At 43.4% G+C, this 21,565-nt stretch overlaps 1 protein-coding gene across 1 annotated transcript in view; it reads left to right on the forward strand.

Annotated features, from left to right (window-relative positions):
* Window positions 1-21,565, forward strand: part of ppp2r3b (protein phosphatase 2, regulatory subunit B'', beta) — a 35,516-nt gene that overhangs the window by 8,174 nt on the left and 5,777 nt on the right. The window contains exons 3-11 of the mRNA XM_056289740.1: window positions 16,693-16,878; window positions 17,188-17,291; window positions 17,886-17,988; window positions 19,247-19,321; window positions 19,527-19,613; window positions 19,840-19,996; window positions 20,662-20,710; window positions 20,863-20,952; window positions 21,046-21,221. Coding sequence (XP_056145715.1) covers window positions 16,693-16,878; window positions 17,188-17,291; window positions 17,886-17,988; window positions 19,247-19,321; window positions 19,527-19,613; window positions 19,840-19,996; window positions 20,662-20,710; window positions 20,863-20,952; window positions 21,046-21,221 — 1,027 coding nt within the window. The remainder of the gene's footprint in view (window positions 1-16,692; window positions 16,879-17,187; window positions 17,292-17,885; window positions 17,989-19,246; window positions 19,322-19,526; window positions 19,614-19,839; window positions 19,997-20,661; window positions 20,711-20,862; window positions 20,953-21,045; window positions 21,222-21,565) is intronic.

The following is a 21,565-nucleotide window of genomic DNA, read 5'->3' on the forward strand; positions in this document are numbered from 1 at the left end:
TGTCAAAGCCAGGAAGATGCTCAAACAGCGCACCAGCTGATCGAAGAGAGGAGCAGGACAACAGCTGCCTAAGTGTAAACCAGTGGTGATTCTGTATGTGGCAGGAGTTTCGGAACAGAGGAGATGCGTATTTTTCAAACATTGTATCTTGGTTGCTTTCAAACCCCAAAACACGCTGCGCCATAAATTGGTGCACCCCAAGGATCGGGTCCCCTGGCACAAACGGAGCAATATAGTGTCTGCTGTTAAATGCCAGGAGGATTGCCGTGACTTGTACATTTGGGAAACCAAACCGACGCTGGCCAAGAGGATGGCACAACACAGAAGAGCTAAGGGCCATGACACACCAGGTCAGCCAATGTCGGGCCGTCGGTGAGTGTCTGTGGCCCTAGTTTTTGCGGTGTGTCCCGCACCGTTGGCATTAGTCGGACCCCTGTTGGCAGCTTTTCGGCCGATTCAACATGTTGAATCGAGAGATCACTCTGATTGGCAGTTCAGCTTAGCGAATCAATGCACAAGAAGAGAAACTGAAGTTATGAAAGCAAGCAAACAATGAAGTCAAGAGGCCACACACAGAGACAACGCATAAACAACCATTATGTTTCATGACAGCATTCTACCGAAGGGTGACAAATTAAAGGAAAACACAACGAAGTCCCATGTTTCAAAATTCTATATAACCTAAATTTTAAGCAGGTTCAAGCACTTTATTCAAAATCCAAACACTTTTCAAACCTTAAAAAGCATAATATACAAACTGAAAATTGTTGTAATGTGAAATATAGCAAAACCTTTAACTTGCCTACCTGTTGCCAAGAAGCACAGCGTAATCATCAGATGTTCCCTTACAGAGATCCAATTACGATAGTTAGGGTTTTGCCTCTGGATGATTAGACTGATAGTTCCTTCAACATGTGGAACTGAACAGGAAAGAGCCGAGTGACATTTTTAAAATCGGAGGTTTCATTTATCTCCAGCTCTCGACACAGGTTTGGAAAAGCCCCTTGAGCCTGTCGCTGTAGTATCCATGATTTCACCCATTTAGTGCGATTTCTCCTTATTTTTCACCTCCGCCTCTTCCTCTCTTCTTCCACAACCAAAAAACCAAGGGGTGACAACACCAGTGCCATTTGCAACTTTTTATCAGACATAATTCTCGATCAGAAGTGGCTATATTATGACACACTCTGTAGTGAGCGAGAGTTGAGTGAAAATGGTAAGCAAACTGCTTTGCTTATGGTTTGTATAGCTGCAGTGCTGGGTCTTCCGCTTTCAAATTTTGAATGACGAACACAGACTACAGCTACCTGCTGGTATGGAGAGTTATTTCCTCTCATGCAGGTGTAGAACATACATGCTAGTTGGCCATTGGCTGTAGTCTTTGCGGTGTGTTCAAGTGCTACTTTTTGGCCCAGACACAGGCGACTTGAGGCAAGGCAACAGTTGGCCTTCGTCGCTGCTAGTTCTCTGATGTCAGTTTGGTGTGTCTGGGCCCTAACATGTCAGGCCAGGACTCCGCAGTCTACATCCATCTACAGGCAAGTGGCCACTCTTTCAAGCATGAGGATGTGCACATCCTTTATTTTAGTGAGGGAAAGTTAGGAAAATCTGGGAAGTAAAGCATTACCAAGAAATTTCGTCATGAATGTGTTCATAGAGGTGTGTAATAACATGTATTAAAATGTTGAAATTCAACTCCAGAGGGAAACCCTGAAAAAACCTGATCAAAGTTGGGGTATTGACACCAGTATTAAAAAAAAAAAAATCAACTTCCGGTTTAGGAAAAAAGGCTACGAAAACATTTTTGTACATAATTTTCTGAACAAAAAAGTCTCTTGGGGTAAGTCTCTTAACGCAGTGGTTCTCAACCTTTCTGGGGTCCTGGACCCCCTGCATATTTTTGATTTACCCTGAGGACCCCTCCACCTGATCTTGGGGGAGGGGGGTTGCAATTTGATAGAAACAGTAGAAACTGCATTTTAAATTGCATTATAGCATTTATTCACTCTTTGGGGCAAAAATAAGAGCTTTCAGTTGTAACTTAGATATAGTTAACAAAACAGAATTCTTATGCAGTAACTTTCAGATATATGTAACAAAACAGAATATGTATTCAGTAACTTTCAGATATATGTAACAACAGAATTTTTATGCAGTAACTTTTAACAATGCAAACGGGAGCGAGATCTCTTATTAAAATACAATAAATTACACTTGTGAAACAGATGTAATTAGAGAAAAAAGTCCTGTTACCCTTTATAGTTTAGGTAGCTAAAGGTCTCAGTCACATTTGAGTAAAATAATACTATTTCTATAAATGTCATAGGATCTTTTTTTTAAAGATATTTTATTTTCACGGACCCCTTGCAATTACACCACGGACCCCTAGGGGTCCGCGGACCCCCGGTTGAGAACCACTGTCTTAACTCACTCGTGTGGTTTTTTTAAAAAAATTTTTTATGATTTTTAAAATATTTTTTATTCTTTTTATTTTTTTATCCCGTTCTTAAGGCCCTTTCCATCCACCCCCTCCCAGTGAGAGACCCTTGTTCTTTAATTCATCTATTCTTTTATTTTCATTTTTTGTTTTGAAAATATTGTAGTAAAATAGAGAGGAAGTGGTGGAGGGGGGGAGTCCGGGTGAGGTTGATTTTTTTTTTTTGAAAAAGATTTAGATAAATTATTTTTTATCATAAAAAATCACAGCAATGCTGTAGAGACTTACTTTTGGTTTTTTTTTTCATGATTCTGAGTTGATTGCTAGCATTTAATTTTCTCTAGATCTACTCCTTAGTGGAATAACTGCCATGCCAACTTTTGCATATATATATTTTTTTTTTTTTTGCATTTATTACAATAGTTGCAATAGTCAGAGAAAATCCATGTCAAATGCTTCACAAGTCAATGTCTGAGTCTTCTTCAAGACCATCATGAATACCATTCTTGCATGTAATGCCTTTACAAACTCCACATGCTGAGATGCACTTGACACCATTCTTCTTGCAGCTGCATCGCCTGTTGCTGCAATCTCCATTACAATTACAGCTTGTGAACTGGGGGAGCTCCTCAGGAGCCATTGGGTCTGGTGTTGGAACTGGCTCATAACCATGAACACCGAATGTCCATCCATAGTCACTGGGGTCCAGAGACATGCTCTGTAGAAGAATCCAGTCCCGGGTCTGTAGGTAGGCACGGAGAGAATGCTGTGCAGCCGCACCCTCTGTTGGAGGTAAAGTCTCTGGTTTGATCAGCCCAGCCGCTGCCTTCCGTGAGAACATGGTGTACCGAATTTCACCCAGAGTAGTACCTGGTCCATTGTAAATATATTGGAAGATCGCAGTTCCAGCCTGAACCACTGCACCCTTGGTAGCATGAATGTCCATGAAGATGTCCATATGTTTATCAATGTCCCCTGCACAAAACCTGAAAAAGTGCATTTCAAGGTTTTTTGAAGATATTTCAATATACAAATATTTCACTAAAATACAATTACTTTTATTATTATAGGCCTACTATTATTACCTGTCAAACAGTTGTTTTCCCATGGCCAGAAATGGCAGAAACTGTATCACACCCAGTGAATGCATGACAAAAGAGCAGGTAGCGTCTCTTTCTTTCTGAGAGAGCTTCCCGGATCTTCCTGACATCATAAGAGCCCTTGGATGTGGTTAAGAAGAGTGGGTGGTTGGTGCTCGAGCTATGGTGCACCAGCATTACCAGCACGTCTGCATCTTCTGCTCGCAACTGTAAAGGGAGCATGTGAAAATATTTTAAAAAATCAAAACTCTTATTTTAAAGTAGTTAAGCAAATGAAAGTTAAATATCTACACAAACTACTGACCTCAACAGAGCCATCTTTAGCAGCAACCAATACCTCTCTCACAATCGAAGTGTCAGCATCATTGTCAGTCTGCTCCACAGTGATGTTAAGTTTTCTGAACGTTGAGGAGAGGAGGTGAATGAGTTCACTCTTGTTATGGATGTTGCCCAAGCACTTTGCTCTTGGTGTCCAGTGCATCATATCTGGTTGAATCTGGAGATCACAGCATGATTTCTTGCTACGTCGGATGTGGTCATGATCTTTTGGTGATCTGTTATAGCCATCAAAGACCACAATGATCCTTTGAGAGTTATAGCCAAGACGCTGCACGTACCTTAGGTAACTGTTGGCAATCTCCTGCCAAGTCTGGCCTTGTTCCCACTTCACCATGTAGAGAAGCCATCCTCCATCAACCACCAAAGTGGAACAGGGTTGGTTAGTGAGTTCAAGTGGATCAGTCAACTCCTTCAGGCTAGTTTTGGAAAACCCTGCCTTGTTTGCCTTGTTCATTTTGTGATCTTTGTTGCTGAAAAGGGACAATGGGACAGGAGTTAGCTCATACTCCAAACTTGTCTCAACTGTCATATCCCGCTGAGCAAAAATGATCAGTCGGTTGAACAACTTGAGTGAGTCAAGATGAATCTTCTTCTCGTTGATCTTGGGAATCTTTCTGAGTGATGACAGGGCTTGTACATTTGACTTCACCTCCATGGTTGATGTTGCTGACTGTCCATCCAGCTTTATCTGCATCTCTCTACCTACTTCAGCTGCTCTCTCCGCATTGACTGAGTCATCCCCCGTGCTTGTGAATCCTGTAGAGAAAGATACAAGCATATTCTTGTCTCGATCGTGGTCGAATGGGTTGTTCTCTTCAAACCATTGAATGAAACGGGGTGTTTCCACTGACAGAGAAAATGTTTAAATCTATATTGTCCCCAATGAACTGAGTGACTGCATTGTTTGCTTCCACAACCTCCATGGACACCACCTGATTGTCACTTTCACTGGCGGTCGGAACCGTTGGATCCTCAAGTGCGGCATCAATCGCAGCCTCATCATTGATCTGGTCATCAGTTTCTTCTACAATGGTATCAAGTGTGCCAGATGTATCTGGGATGCCATCTCCATTCCTGTCCTTGAGGAAGCAGTATTTGTAGTTTTGTGTCTCTGAGTAAGACTCAGTGTATCCTAGCCGGTGTAACTTGTCGATCATCCATTTTGACCCAAATCTATGATCAAGTTGTATGGCAAGCCCCATTTGGTATGGCAATACTCCTGATCGAGGCCAACGAGCCTTGATAAAGTTCTGCCCCCAAACAGCTACTCTTTCATCGGTCTTCACTATTGGTCTCAAGAACATCTGGAGGCTCTCAGGAACAAGTGCCAGCTGACTCTGGATATCAGCCATACTGTATGCAGTGGGGTATGACTTTGGATCTAGATTAATCATGGCGATGTTGTTGCATATGAACTTCAGTGCTGTCTTTATGATTTGTGTCTTCTCATCTCCTTGCTGAAGATTAGCATGATGCTCTCGCAGAATGTTGCTTGTGTTATCTTTGAGGCAGGGTACATCTGACCTTTTCGACTGATGTGAAGTACAGTGTGTCATGATATTTCTCTTGAAGTTTCATCCTTAGCCATTTCTTTGAATAAGAGAGGCTCTTATCGGGTGACTGATCAAACTGCTGCATCTTTTCGTGGACTTGGTCAAGCATCATCACCCCATGCTTGAGTTCTGTGTCTAGCCATTCGCATAATTCAATAAAAACAACCTCTCGCTCATCATCTATTTTCTTTTGTCCTCTCTTCCTTAGTCCTTCATCTGCAGTCTTGGAGTAAGGCCTGCCCTTTTCAAAAAGAAGTTTTCAGCGCAAATGATACAAGGTTTCTTCTGCTACTAAGTCATTGATCCCTTCCAGACGTCCAAGGACTTCTGTGCCCCAGTCATCTCCACGACTCCTTGCTATCTTCAGCAAGCTTGCCTTTAGTCTATCTACAGTCACATTATCAGGTACTCTATATTTCTTTCTAGCGTCTGCTGGTTTATGTTCGTAGAGATGAGCGGGTTGGTTGCAAAGAATGCATACATTCTTGTACAGAAGCTGAACGGACCGTGAACTTGAAGAGGTGCATGCAGTTGATGCACTGAACTCAGAGCAAGTGCGCCTTCGCTTCAGCTTTGCTGTCTCTTCCTCTGCCTTTGATGCTTGAGCTGACGTCTTGGTGACCTTGACAAACTTGTTGTACAAATAATCTTTACACTTTATGTGGTATCTAAGTCTTCCTTCATTTTCATCCTTCTTCATACGCTCCAAAATTGTAGCATTTTCCATGGCTTCTGCATGTTTCAATAAAGTAGCGTAGCCTTTAGAAGTTCCTTGCAAAAGCCTCTCACCTGGCGTTTCCAGGCCTTCACAGAAGAAGCACTTGAGCAGAGGTGGGTTCACATCGTCTTCCATATTAGCCTACTGAAGACCCATAGCCTACACAAAGTAGAATAAAGACCGAATCTGTCATAGAGGCATAGTTTCTGAACTATTGTACTGAGGTGTAAAAGAATAGATTTGCTTAACCGTAACAATAAATCAAAAAAAAAAATCTGAGGCAGTACAGGCTACACCACTTTAACCTAGCTAGGTAGTTAATGGAGCAGACAGCTAGCATTTAACTAAATAAATAAATCAGATGTAGGTTTTGGAGTATAGTACACACATGAGAGTCAGACAACTTATGACAACTATGAGCCAGCTAACAAGTATTGTTAAGCTAGTAATGACAACTTTTAGTGGAAGTTAACATTTACGTTAGCCGATCATATTACTTACTGTTAGCTAGCTAACAAGAACAAGCAGTTATACCTTTTATGTAACAAATGAGAATCATCAGTGTTGTGCAGAGAAACATTTCAGCTTGTTAGAAAAATTGTTGAGAATATGTACGTATCAGGTGTTGAAAGCAGTATATTCAGTCAGCTCGTGATCAATAGAGAAAAAGGATGTAAATGGCTTCAACATGTCGGGTGCCCTCTACGGCATGGGGGGGGGGGGTGATGAGTGGGAAAGTGGATGTGAATATTTTTCTACCAGGGTCTTGTTGAAAAATAAATGCTTGCAATCAACTTAGAATCATGACAAATTTCTAGTTTGATCCCTCAAACGTAAGTTAAGTCCAATTTAAGCTTTTTTCAATTTTCGGAAATCTGTTATTGGTACCCTGACTTTGAGCACTTTTTTCAGAGGTTACCCCTGGGAGTTGAATTTCAACATTTTAATACATGTTACTACACACCTTAAGGAACACATTGGTGAAGAAATTTATTGGTGACACTTCCCAGATTGGTCAAATTCCTGCTAACTTTCCCTCACTATTGGGAGGAACGCTGGTTTGAATGGGGAGTCAAAGAGGCAATCTATGTGAAGAGGGAATGACCGTTCCTGAACCGAGAGGGGGGGTCTAAGAGTACATTTATCACCATCTTACAATGCTGTGATTCCAAACATTCCCAAGTCCTCTGTAAATAGTACATGTGTCCATTGTAACTCTAGTTAATGGTCACGGTAATTTGCATATGAAACCAATCGTTTTCGGTCGTTATGCCACTGTATTGCCAGGTCCAGCCCGCGAGAGCCAAATGTGGCCCACGCTGACCCATTTGCACTAATACACCTGTCAAAACATGCAAAATAAAGTGCACATGTGCACAAAGTGTGTGCTGCTCTACTTTATTTTGACCTCACCCCACACTGTACACTTGACCTCTGCCATAGAGCATGCGTAGACTACTACTATTATTACTATTAATAATAATAATAATATTAATCGTGATAGCAGCAACAACATCTGCACATAAAACAACTTTTGCTGGTGCAATGTGGACCCCCCCACATAGATGTTTTGGCCCTTGGCTTGGTATGCATGACATGATTTGGCCTTAAGGAAAACTAATTGGGGAACACTGCCATGCAACATAGCTGGTCTCACTACAATCTTCTAAACCTTCCCTTTAATTCTTGCTGGTGTCATTCTGTCGTAAATCACACCTGACGCTCTCCTCCACGTACTCCACCCTGCCTGCACTCTCTTCATCACCTCTCTTCCACACTCCCCGTTACTTTGAGCAGTTGATCCCAAATATTTAAACTGATCCACCTTCACCACCACCACCACTCCTTGCATCCTCACCATTCCACTGTCCTCCCTCTCATTTACGTATATGGATTCCATCATGCTCCTACTGACTTTAATTCCTCTTCCCTCCAGTGCATACCTCCACCTCTCCAGGCTCTCCTCAACCTGCACCCTATTCTCGCTACAGATCACAATGTCAAGTCACTTATATTTGTATAGCCCAATATCACAAATGACAAATTTGCCTCAGGAGGCTTTACAGAGCCAATCGGTACAAGTCCTTTTCTCCTTCCTTAGTGTCCAACCTCTCATGCCACTAGCCATACACCTTTTTCTTTGCCTTCACAACCTCTCTCTTCGCCTTACACTGCATCTCCTTGTACTCCTGTATGAGAGACATCTGTTGTACTTCACCAACCTCTCTATCCGTATACTTTCCTGTACTTCCTCATTCCCCCACCAAGTCTCCTTGTCTTCCTACTTCTGTCCAGATGACACACCAAGTTACCTCCCTAGCTGTCTCCCTCACCATTTCTGCAGTAGTTGTCCAGCCATCTGGCAGCTCTTCTCTACCACCCAGTGCCTGTCTTGGGTCCTCTCTGAACTCCACACAACATTCTTCCTTCTCAAACTTCCACCATTTGATCCTTGGCTCTGCCTTCACTCTCATCCTCTTCTTGATCTCCGAAGTCATCCTACAGACCACCATCTGATGCTGCCTAGCTATGTTCTCCCTTGTCCCCACCTTGCAGTTTCTAATCTCTTTAAGATTGCACCTGCTGTATAAGATATAGTCCACCTGTGTGCACCTTTCTCCACAAGTCACTCTGTGTTCCTCCTTCTTCTCTGAAATAAGTTTTCCCCACAGCCATTTCCATCCTTTTTGCAAAATCTATCGCCATCTGTCCTTCTACATTCCTCTCCTGGACACCATACTTACCTATCACCTCCTCATCATCTTCGTTCCCTTCACCAATATGCCCAGTGAAGTCCGCTTCAATCGCCACTCTCTCCTCCTTGGGTACACTCTCTACCACGTCATCCAACTCACTCCAGAATTTTCTTTCTCTTCCATCTCACACCCAATTTGCGGGGCATATGAGCTGACCACATTCATCATCACACCTTCGATTTCCAGCTTCATACTCCGCACTCTGTCCGACATACTCTTCACCTCCAACACACTCTTGACATACTCTTCCTTCAGAATTACCCCTACCCCATTTCTCCTCCCATCCATACCATGGTAGAAGAGTTTGAACACACCTCCTATGCTTCTGGCCTTACTTCCCTTTCACCTGGTCTCTTGCACACACAGTATATCTACCTTCCTTCTCTCCATTATATCAGCCAGCTCTCTCCCTTTATGAGTCATAGTGCCAGCATTCAAAGTTCCGACTCTCACCTTCACACTCCTACTCTGCCTCCTCTCCCGCTGACTCAGGACATACCTTCCCCCTCTCCTCCTTCACCCAACACCCTGCTGGATAACAGTACTGGTGGCGGTTGTTGGTAACCCAGGCCTCGACCGATCCGGTATGGAAATCTGATTTATGATCTGCATATTTGATTTGGGAAAGGTTTTATCCCTGATGCAACCCTCCCCATTTATCCGGGCTTGGGACCGGCATTAAGAATGCACTGGCTTGTGCATCCCCAGTGGCTGGGTTTTAATGATGTCTGTGTTCCAAAAAAGTGTACCCATCTTTTAAAATGTAATCCACATTAATTGTTATGCATCTTTGCATTTAACATTTAAACTAGAACACCTTCATTTTCCAGTCTGACCAGAATGACATTTTTTTTCTTTTATAGTCAGAAAACTAGTAAGCTGCACTTTATTTGTAGAAGTTGTGAGTGTTTATGTTGGTATGTGGAGTGTATAGATTTTTTTTTTTTGTTTTCATCTCACATTCATGATACTTATATCAGGCTGTGCTATCGTATTATCACTCTTATGCAAGCAGTGTACTGCTCACATCACATTCTGCTTGTTGGCCCTTCCCTAAGCCCGCTATATTGCTGGTGAAGTGGGCCCTACTTTTGGCCCAGGTTCACGTGTATCCCAAATCCCCATCTCAGACATCAGATTGAGAAGGATCACGCAAAGGTTATTTGGAATGTCACTGTTGTCCCAACATGGTGCCCATGATGTTTACTAGTCCTGACTCTCTCGCGCTGTCATTGGTCTGTGAAGCCTTTGGGTGGAAGCATGTCTAACTGGACTCGGTTCTATCATCTTGGTGAGGGTAATACTGTGGTGTGCACAGCTCAATAGTTGTGGAATGTTTGCTGGTATTGGCAGATTGGGAAGAGCCCCGAGGAGTAACGTTGATGGGTTTGCATTCTGTAGTCCATGTCCTTTGAATCTCTAGGGGCCTCTCCACCCTTAATTTTCTCTCTGAATGTTCCCCTTTTGGAATAAACAGCAGTAACTTCCAAGTTGTTACTCATTATAGGAGCTACTCTCTCAGGTCCCTTTGCTGTGTGACCTGGGATTACTGTGAACAGCCAATTCACAGCTGGAATCTACATTTACCACCGGTCACATAAACCAGACAGTCCCTTCCCTAATCTTTTCTGTTATGTAATGAATTCAACATGGCTGTGCTCAAATCAGATTTTAGTGTTTTTAAGATTAGAAGGATTACTGGGTTAGACTCAAATCTGTAGTGTTTCTGTCTGGTTGTCTGATACAGTGACCTATTATAGTGTGGTCGGTGTTTCACAAGCCTGGCTGTGAGCCTCGATGGCTGGTTCCCTCTGAGGGTGCCGTTGTTTGGACAGCCTGCCAACAATGGCCTGAGGCTGAGTGATGATGCTCACTGGAGCTTGTCTACTATGGTTCCCCGAGGTTTCTTCCTATTTTTTCTCCCTGTTGAAGGGTGTTTTTTTTTCTTTTTTAGGGAGTTGTTCCTTATCTGATATGAGGGTCTAAGGACAGGATGTCGTGTTGCTGTAAAGCCCCTTGAGGCAAATTTGTAATTTGTGATAGTGGGCTATACAAATAAAATTGACTTGACTTCTCCCAAAGATGCATGCTTCATACTGTCCTCTATTAGGTTTCCATTCACAGCTGTGTGTGTGTGTGTGTGTGTGTGTGTGTGTGTGTGTGTGTGCGTGTGAGAGTCACTGTTGGCTGCCGTCTGTAAAACAGATCTGTAATTCTTAGTGCACAGTGATGCTGATACCAGGTGTTTCTTTACTTTAAACCACATCAGGCTGCTGTGTGTATGTAAACCAAGAGATTATCATCTTTTATCTTGTGATAATATGTTTATGGAACAAACTGTAGATTTGGTATACTTTAACACAAACCCAGACCCAACAGTATGATGTGCACTGACAGCTCCGTGTGGTCCCAGGGGTTTTAATTTTGCCCCGATGCTTTCCTGTTCATATTTGTTTGGAGCTGATGAGCACTGGGAGGACAACAAAAGGCAGATGGTGTTGAAAAGCCATCACACAAACGGCTTACCAAGCACCAGCTGTATCCTGCATGGAGGACAACAGGAACTGGGTAGGAGCTGAAACCAGTGGAAGAATGCAGACTCTGTGATCCTGCCATCTAAAAATATTCATTTGAGTCCGGCTGTGCTTTCCTCATCACACCCATGTATTAATACACCTACACAGCAACACTTTCAACTTCTCAATATAGCGCACACAAACATCAGTCTATTTACATACAGCCTACACATTTTAGAGGTTACACTAACAGGCTCGTCTCTTTAAGGTTTCCTCTTAATTTGATGTGTTTTTAGAGCGGTAGGTGTTCGAGCGAAGGGCTTTCCCTGTATGCAGTCAGCTGGACCATGCAGGCAACCCCAGCGCTGTTAGATCACTGTGTTTATGGAGAATTGATGTAATTGCTGTCAGTCCAGGACAGGAACTACAGATGGCAGATGTTTGTGAGAGGACTAAAGATACACTGTCGTTTCTCCAGATCTGGTTTCCTTGGGTTGCCCAAACAGTGCTTGCTGGTGCTTTTAATAGGCATCGACTGTTTGGGCCATCAGTCTTTGAAATTGACACTTCCCTCCATACCGCCGACTGGGTCCCGTCATCTATAATAAAACATGGAATGTCAGACAGCCCCAGCCCGCACAGGATAGACAAAACAAAGGCAGACCACCTCTAGAGGGGATCCAGAATGGTGGATTTCAAGCCTTTTAGTTGTGTGCTCATCACGTGCTGCTGCAGCCCATTTTCTTGTAAGCTCCCTTTTACTACCTCTGCCAAGAAGGTCATGTTTTTGCCCTCGTATCTCTGTTTGTCTTTCTGTCAGTAAGATGGCTCAAAAACGAATGGATGGATGTTCTCAACATTTTGTGAGCAGGTGGGCCTTGGGCAGAGGAACAATTGATTAGAATGTTCTGGTGAAATTCTCTATACTTTTCGAAATACTAAGCTTAACTTTTTCTTGGGGAATGTTGAAATTCTCCATAGGAATGGATGGTATACAGTTTGTATGTTAGTTGGTGCAAGTGTTGGGCCTTAGTAGAGTTTTGCGCTCTCCAGATGCACTCTTGTTCAACAAGAAAAATGAATATGCCTTCAACAGTTTGTTTTTATGAATTTTAATTTGGTTCTGGAGTGTCTCAGTAAGTTTGAGGTGAAGAATCATGCAGGTCATTCGAGTTAATGTCTGAATTACATTTAGGGAAAAAAAGGCTTGAATTTTCCCTGCCATTCAGCTGGATGTACTGGTCAGAGAAGCAGAAAGCCAAATGAGAGGAAGTGTTTTCTCGGAGGCATCGGGTCATAAAACTAGTGAGCATGAGCAGCATGTCATCTTGGCATTTATCTGCATCCCCTTCAGTAATAGCTGCAAAAACAGGTCTGTCTCTTTACATAACCTTCAATGAGCGCTGAGGAATGCAAACTAGAAAGGACAGATACACCACACACCCCTCCCATCTCACACCACACTCCTTATCTTCCCAATAGCTTTGAGGCTAGGGCTCCCTGACCCCATGCGGTGTGCGTGCGTGCGTGTGTGTGTGTGTTTTGTTTAGAGCCAGGGACGAAGCAGCAGGCAGAGAGAGCAGAGGTTGTGTGTCCAGATTGGGACTGGGAGAGAGAGGAGATACAGAAGCAGCTGCTCTCATTCCGACAGAGGACGAGTCCGAAGACACTCTGCTGCTGCTCACAGTCCGATTAATGCTGTGGGATTTGTACGCCTTCCCAGGATAATATCAGACTGAGCGTCGTGTGTTTGTGTGTGCACCATCCTGTCTGGTGCAAGGATGAGGATGAAGGAGCTGTCTCTGCGACAGGACCCTGACCTGAGGAAGGAGTTGGCTCTGCTGGCACGCGGCTGTGACTTTGTCCTGCCCTCGCGCTTCAAGAAGAGGCTCCGAGCCTTCCAGCAAGCACAGGCAGGTGTTTTCTATCCACGTTTGTCAACATGCACATTTCTCTGCTCTGTCTGCCAGCAGACGGATGTGGATCTGTTTCTAGTTTAATGTCTTAAGGTCTACCACGCAGACTGGTGCTACAGAACTACAGGCTGTCTGTACTACAGACCACTGAGAAACAGATGAAATGTTAGCTTTTTTTCTGTTGGTAAGTTTGGATATTGTAGTAGTCAAAGCCGGCTGTAGTTTTGGTTGGAGTTCTCATGTAGTCTGCAATACCCTGGGCTAACCACCAATTCTTTCACTTTTCCTCCTCATGTAAACATGGAGAAAGCATTAAGGGCCAACCAGATACTCTCAGCAATGCCTTGTGAAAATACCAGCTGTTGCATCATCACTTTCATCTCCTGGTGAATGCTTGTTGCTGCTGTGCTCAGTATTTGTCCTATGGATTTGGTCAGAGAAAGAATGAGGTTAGCTTTATGGGAAGAATTAAGGTTGTCCTTGGCCACTGCTGAGTTTGACCGCTCTACTATCCTTGGTCAGACTGCACAACTATGGATGTGTAGAATATCACAGGGCTTAGCGGTTGTGCTTAAAAGCTCTGCTAGCAGTCGGCATGAGGGGGACAGTGCATGGAGGGCAGCAGGAGGTGTCGTTGTCCTTTTATAGCCATGCCTGACACCAGCGCGCACACACAGACAGGAGGAGAGCAGAAAGCATTTATCACTCTGCTACACAGAGAAGAATCCCACTAACAGAATGCCAAAGAACATTTCCAGTCACGGTGGATACAAACATGCCATACAAGGGCCCTTCCTGATAAAGGAGATGGACATGAACAGATTGAACCCCCTTCTACGGTTACTAGCTGCAACCCTCAGATTTGGGAGGGTCCTGGGATGAAATATTTATTCAGGCAATGAGGTGATCATGTGTGTATCTATACTGTTCAACCACAGTCTGCAGCCCTGGATAGGCTGTGTAGGGCAATGACAAACACAGGATTTTTATTTACTTGCAGAGGCCTGCATGTCTGTGTTTATATGCTTATTAAAAGACTGGAAAATGATCCAGTTGGCAAATTCTTCAGTCATGTAAATAGTCTTTGGGAATGAGGTAGTGATTTCCAGAAATGCACCAACCAACCAAGCTGATTTTAGCAACAGGCTGGTATACATCATCATCAACACAAGCGTTCAAATTCCTGTGTTTGTGTGTGTGTGTGTGTGTGTGTGTGTGTGTGTGTGTGTGTGTGTGTGTGTGTGTGTGTGTGTGTGTGTGTGTTTTAATACCAGTGTTGTAAACCTTTGAGCTCTGCATGTCACTGTGGCCGTGGTCCCTTCAGGTCAACACAGTGTGGAGGCTGTCCTATTGAATGTGATATCCTAACAGTATGTTTGCTATGCTCATTGGATCTATGTGAATCATACCGTAATGGAATCAAATTGACCATGACTGGTAGGCCTGGGCCCTGTGTTATGCCTGATGTCATTGTTGGTAGACACAAAATGGACATATTTGATTCTTCTGTCACACTTGTGGAGCTTAATAGCACGTGTTACACATATTCAAGGCCCTCACAGTTGAAGTTGTCATGTTGAGTCCAAGATGGAAGCAGCATTTAGGACACTCACACATGCACTCTCACAGCTGTGCGCGAGCTCCAACATATTTGAGGTTTTAGGTTACTGAGCACCACGGCACTTTGAATGACATTCATAGGAGTTAGTTAGGATTGGGCTGGAATGACTCAGGTAGCAGACAGAAAATGAGCTCGGCTTATATTCAGTAACAGCTCATCGACAATCCTTACTGTGCCTCCTTTCTGTGGTAGAAACTTAACACACACACACACACACACACACACACACACACACAGCACATGCCTGCCCTTCTATCTCCTGAGCTGTCATGAGCAACTGCTGTTTGCCTATAATCAGGCCTGCTATTTAAACCCAGCCATGGTGGCTCTGCTCTCTCCCATTTAATGGCTGTCTCTCTCACTCTTCTTTTCTCTGATACCTTCTAGCTCTCTCGTCGTAGTCACGCTAACAATGTGATTATCATTTATCAGATGACCTTCTCACTGTATTACACACACACACACACACACACACACACACACACACAGCTCTTCTTGTCCTCTGAGACCAAAGTGAAATGTATCATCATTATCTGTGCACAAGTTCCATGAGGTCCATTTGTTTGGTCAGGGATGTCTGTCAGTATTGCATAAAGTAGTGTAAACTGAGGGACTTGTTATCTGTCTCTTTGGACCTTTCAGTTGGTCCACTCAGGTTGAAGTTTGAAAACGTTGTCATTTTACATAACCAAGAATCAATTGTCCACCATCTGGACAAACCTGACCTCTGCTTAGGTTTTCCAATAGTTCTATATAGTATATATAAACTTAGCACAAAAAGTAAGGAAATGTGTGTTTGGTAGATTATTTCTTTGTTGTACCAACGCTTCTTGGCGGTAAATCTTCTATCAGGCAGCTGATTGTCAGCACCTGGGGTACCAGAAGCTCAAAACAAGAGTCAACAGCAACAGCAAAATAAGCTGTTTGGCATTGGCAGAGAAGATTTGGCAAATTTTTCATGGGCGCAACCCACATACTCAGCTCTGCTGCTCATCCCACAAATGCATGTTCCTTACAAATGTGGCCCCATTTAAAAGGGAAATAAACAGGCTTTCCAACGGCACAGGATTTATTGCCAAGAAGCATTGTTACAACTAAGAAATAATCTACCAAACACAAATTCCCTTACTTTTTGTGCTGTGTATATGTATATATATATATATATATATATATATATATATATATATATATATATATATATATATATAATATGTGTGCGTGTGTGTGTGTATCCCCTACATATTTACATGAATTTGTCATCATTGTTGAAGGTATAGACAGCGGGTGTCATTGTCTGTCAGTAGATTCTGTTTGTCTTTAGACTTTCTTTCCAAATGCCACTCTCATTTCTACCAACTGATGCACTCTAATTCCATGGTTATCACTGACATAATTTGATGAATAATGTCGTTCATCAGTCACAAACAAGGCTACGTCTATCATGGTTTTCAGAACTGTGCCTAATGGTAAATGGTTCATTCTACACACGCCAATGTCAGTTGGCACATCTTAATTGAAACCCATTACAGATAAATGGATAATGTGCTGGGATGGCAGGGAATGATTTGCTGAGCAATCATAACTCTTCCCTAATGGGCCTGGGGGAGCTGAGACGTGTGGTTGTGAAGAGTTGGTCAAGGTGAGCTTTAATACACTCTGGTGGGCATAGATCCAAAGTGTTAGTACTCGCTAGCTTTGGTTTCTAACAGAGTTCATGTCTGTGCTTTCTGTCTTAGGCCCAGGTGAAGCCAGAGGAGCCAGTTGCCACTGCACCGAGTGAAAGCATTCCAAAGTTTTACTTCCCACGAGGCAGGCCCAAAGCCAACCTCAACACTGACAACCTCATTTCCAAGATTGAAAAAATATTTTCCCAATTCCCCAATGAAAGGGCCACCATTGAGGACATGGGGCAGGTTGCCAAGGTGAGAATTTGATTTGTAGCTTGGAGGCTCTTCTGCCACCCAGCAAATTATTTTCATTAGCATTATTAGCCCGACTTTACAAATGTTTGCTGCTTTTGACCCGCTAGAAAATATTATCTCTTTACCACTGAGGAACGTGAACAATGACCTAAGGAAACCTCCGTGTAGAGAGAAATGACAGTTCGGTTTCCTCAGGGAAGATTTTGACTGAGAAAACTTTGCCATTATTAAGTAATGCAGTGCATACATAGTGTACACATAGGCAATTGAGATTTTTGTCTGAAATGCTTTTTTTCTTTCTCTCCATAGGCCTGTGAGTGTCCTCTCTACTGGAAAGTTCCATTGTTCTGCTCGGCTGGAGGCGACAGAACGGGCTTTGTGTCCGTTCACAAGTTTGTGGCCATGTGGAGAAAGTAAGACAATGGCTCCTCTCATCGCCTGGCGACCACAGGGACACTGACTCCCAGTCCACTGATCCACATAGCCTCCTCTAAACAATGACACAGACTGCACACAGTCATGTTCTATAACGGCCTGTCTCTTTTCATTCTCAACCAAAACAAATATCACTGATCACAAAGGCTTTACCAACAACCCCCAGGGAACAGTTGCAGTGCATTTATATGAGCGAAGAAGTCCACTCTTTGTCTTTCTGATTGACATTGAAAAGAATAACAAAAAGTGCTCTTGTAATGGGACTCTGTGCTCCTGGTTCTGTGCAGCATGATGTTGTAGGCATGCTGTTGTATTAATGAGTGAGCCTCCAGAGAACTAGCTAGCTTGGCCTTTGACATTAGCTCATGACTGAAGCAGCCTTAGACCAAAACAGACGCTGCATTTTTTTCATCAACCTGACCATAACAGCCCAAGTTTAAAATCAGCCCAGCAGCGATTCAGAATCCTAATTAAAGAATTCATTACCTTCACCAGCACTGTGAGGGGAACAGTTTCAAACGTGTGATCTTGAATGTAGAAGGATAAAGTATGTTTTCTCCTTTCCTCTTCAGGACACTGCAGACCTGTCACGACGATGCAGCTAAATTTGTGCACCTTTTGGCCAAGCCTGGCTGTAATTACCTGGAACAAGATGACTTTATTCCATTCCTGCAGGTATAGACTGCAGCACACCTAGGGAGAGGGCTGGGCTTGGCAGCTTGGGATGATCAAACTACACTAACTTGGGTGGAGGTAGTGGTAGTCTTGAACTGCCGTGCTGAGTGAGTGGACTTTTCATGTGGCTAAGGCCTAAATCAGGGACAGTACTGCAAGCCAACAGTGTGGGGAGGAGGATATACTATCGGGATCATTCCAGATTTTTCTGGTGTACAGCTATAGCTGCACCAGACTAAATAAATTACAGTTAACCTTTGCTGTAAATGAGTAATGTAAATGTAAATGCTTTACCCTACATGGTAAAGCACCAGTAATACAGCAGTATTAAGTGAGTGATAGAAATTAACCCTTTTTTTTTTTCAATTGAGGGAATGACTTCTTGTATAGTCAATTGCTGTCATTTAGGTTGTCTGTGCTGGCCGATGGTGAGCCAGGCTGGACTTGTACTACATCTGATTCATTCTGATGCTGGTGGGAGGGACTGGACCGAGCTGGCCCCCGTTAGCATACCGTCAGAGATGCCTTCTGGCACACACTGTTTAATTTGTATTGTGCTGCTTGGCGAAGGGTTTTTGACTGTTGTGATGAATGAAAGGTGGATTGCAGTGGAGTAGATTTGACTGTCCCTGCCTGTTTCCTCGGCCCTGTGATTTATGTGGTGTTCTATCATTTAATTTCTCCTAGGACCAGGTAAAGAAGCACAGCGGCCGCCCCAAAATAATGCCTTTTAATTTCCATGCCACCTCCATATTTACGTCAACATGTTATTCTGCATGGGGGGGGGCAGACTTTCATCATGGCATGGATCATTGCTACAGTTCATCTAAGATGCAGAAAGATCTTGCAAGATTATGGCATAGGAAAAGAAGCTAGCCAGCAGCAGTCACTACAACCCTGCCTCTCGCCTGCTTTCTTCCACCTTTCTGCCCTCGTCTTAGAGAGGGTTAAACTCATCTCAGAAAAATGCATTGAAGCGAAGAAACATTTAAATTTGATGGCTTGATGTCTTCAGCTTTTTCCTGTCATAGTTGGATCTATAAAACAGATGGCGTGACACTGATTTAGATAGACATATTTGAGTAAGAATGCGTTCCATGCCTACTCACATTTTAACGTGTTATATGTCTATCAAAAAGACAGATGTCTGTCTGGAGTATTTTCTGGTCTCTACTTGTGGGGTTTTTACAGAGATAAGCAGTGGACCTCCAACTGAAACGGAGTGGGCTGACTCTGCTTTGCACTTTGTCTTCCTCAGGATGTGGTGAACTCTCACGCAGGCCTGGCCTTTCTGAGGGAGGCTTCAGACTTTCACTCGCGCTACATTACCACGGTGAGTCAGCCATACAAACTACATTTGAATACACACAAAGTAAATGCATTGCCAGTACATTGCTCCTGCACATTAGCATGTTACAACTGCTGTTATTGAGTAAATCTCTGCTGAATATGTGCCAATATTTTCCACAGATAGTTGGTTCTATAAGATTATTGCTGTTTGGTTCCTGGCCTCAGTAAACTTGGTGTGTGATGTTCAGGTTGTCCAGAGGATCTTCTACACGGTGAACAGGTCGTGGACTGGCAGGATAACGTGCTCTGAGCTCAGGAAAAGCAACTTTCTGCAGGTTGGACATCACACACGGCCCTTCTCTGCTTATCACTGATATTTGTTATGGAGCTCTAGTCTGTTTATTATTTATGTTTGTTTTATCTAATAATAGGATGTTTTTCTTTTATTGGATTGTTTTAGTTTTTACATGATTCTATTAATCGTTTGAATAAAGTGTCACTCGGTCAGAAAACAAGACATTAGTTCCACACCTGAAGACTCTTTCTCTGCTGTCTGTTCAGAATGTAGCCCTGCTGGAGCAGGAAGAATACATCAACCAGCTGACAGAGTTTTTCTCCTACGAACATTTCTATGTCATCTACTGTAAGTTCTGGGAGCTAGACACGGACCACAACCTCTACATTGACCAGAGAGACTTGGCACGGCACAATGACCAGGGTATACTCAAAGAACACACACCATACCTCAGTGAGAGCACATTCAGTGTTTGTCATACCTTCATAGAGTACCAGCTGGGAGGAGTTTACCGCAGGGGTGCAGTTCAGACACATCAGTTCAGGTGTCAAAAGTTGTCAGGGACACACACTAAAATGATGCTCGGACTTGGCTCTAAACACATTCGCTGTCATTGTACCATCCTAAGGAAGAAACCTACAGCTGAACCAGACTACAAAGATACTTGCAAATCCTATTAAGCTTAGGTCTAGTGTGCATACACACATTCTGGAAAAAAGACTGTCCATTGACACGTCCTCCCCACACACTCCACACCATATGTTCTTGGTTGATGTTCTCTGAGCGAGACAGAGGAAATGAGACAGAAGATCAATAGGGGAGCTGTGTGTATATATTCTGGTCAACTGACGGCACGCCTGGAGCAATTACTACCACTGTACGGTCCAAACGATGACCAAAGGATTTATGGTGTTGTCAAGATACAAAAAAAAGCCATACTTTCCAACCATGTGGATTTATAGCCTGTGAGACTGGATTAAAGGCATTGTGACAAAGTTGTACGTTAGCTGAGAGAGCCCTTGTCTTATAGAGAAAATGACATTAGACTGCTCATATTGGAAATTTATTCTCTACTCTGTATTTTCCAGCCATTTCCCACAAGATGATTGAAAGAATATTCTCAGGAACAGTAACAAGGTAAGTGAAAATGGCTTTGAGGTTTAATGGATATATAAGGCCCTTTTATGCTCTGGTCCAAAGTGAGGAATGAGAAAGTAAACATTGAGAAAAGAAAGCCACCGCTCATGTTCTTTTTTCATTTGAATGTCATTGTTGTGTTTCCTTGCCAGAGATAGACAGGTGTTCAAGGAGGGACGGCTCAGTTATGCTGATTTTGTGTGGTTCCTCATATCGGAGGAGGACAAGAAGACCGATACCAGGTAGCTAGGATCCTGCCACACCGATAGGTTCTATCACATGACACTGAGCGTTATCCTTCTCCCTCTGACCCTTTTCTTTCTCCTGGTGTCCAGTATAGAGTACTGGTTCCGCTGTATGGACCTGGACGGGGACGGGGTGCTGAGCATGTACGAGCTTGAGTATTTTTATGAGGAGCAGTGTCAGAAGCTGGAGACCATGGCTATCGAGCCGCTGCCCTTCGAGGACTGTCTCTGCCAAATGCTTGACCTTGTCAAGCCAGAGGTCGAAGGTCAGACCCCCTTAAGTTATACATACAGTCACAGGCACATAGACAGGTTTAGCATCCTTCATATTTCTGTTAGCAGGCACATACACAAGTTGAGGCCTAGCTTGGCTGCTGATCATCAGCTTGAAGGGAACAGTCAGAGATTAGATGTACCCTCAGCACCAGAATGCCTACTGTCAGCTGTTGGTGTCGTCTGCACTGTTAATGACACCTCTGTCACTTGGGCTTCACCAGCCTGCTGATATGGCACTACCGGTTGCATCTTGACATTGTGTATGTGACAAATAAACTTGGAACTTGGTTATGCTGAGGAGGTGTATTATGGTTGAGAATACCATGTGATATAC

Source organism: Lampris incognitus, chromosome 11 (assembly GCF_029633865.1).
Source record: "Lampris incognitus isolate fLamInc1 chromosome 11, fLamInc1.hap2, whole genome shotgun sequence".
NCBI lineage: Eukaryota > Metazoa > Chordata > Actinopteri > Lampriformes > Lampridae > Lampris > Lampris incognitus.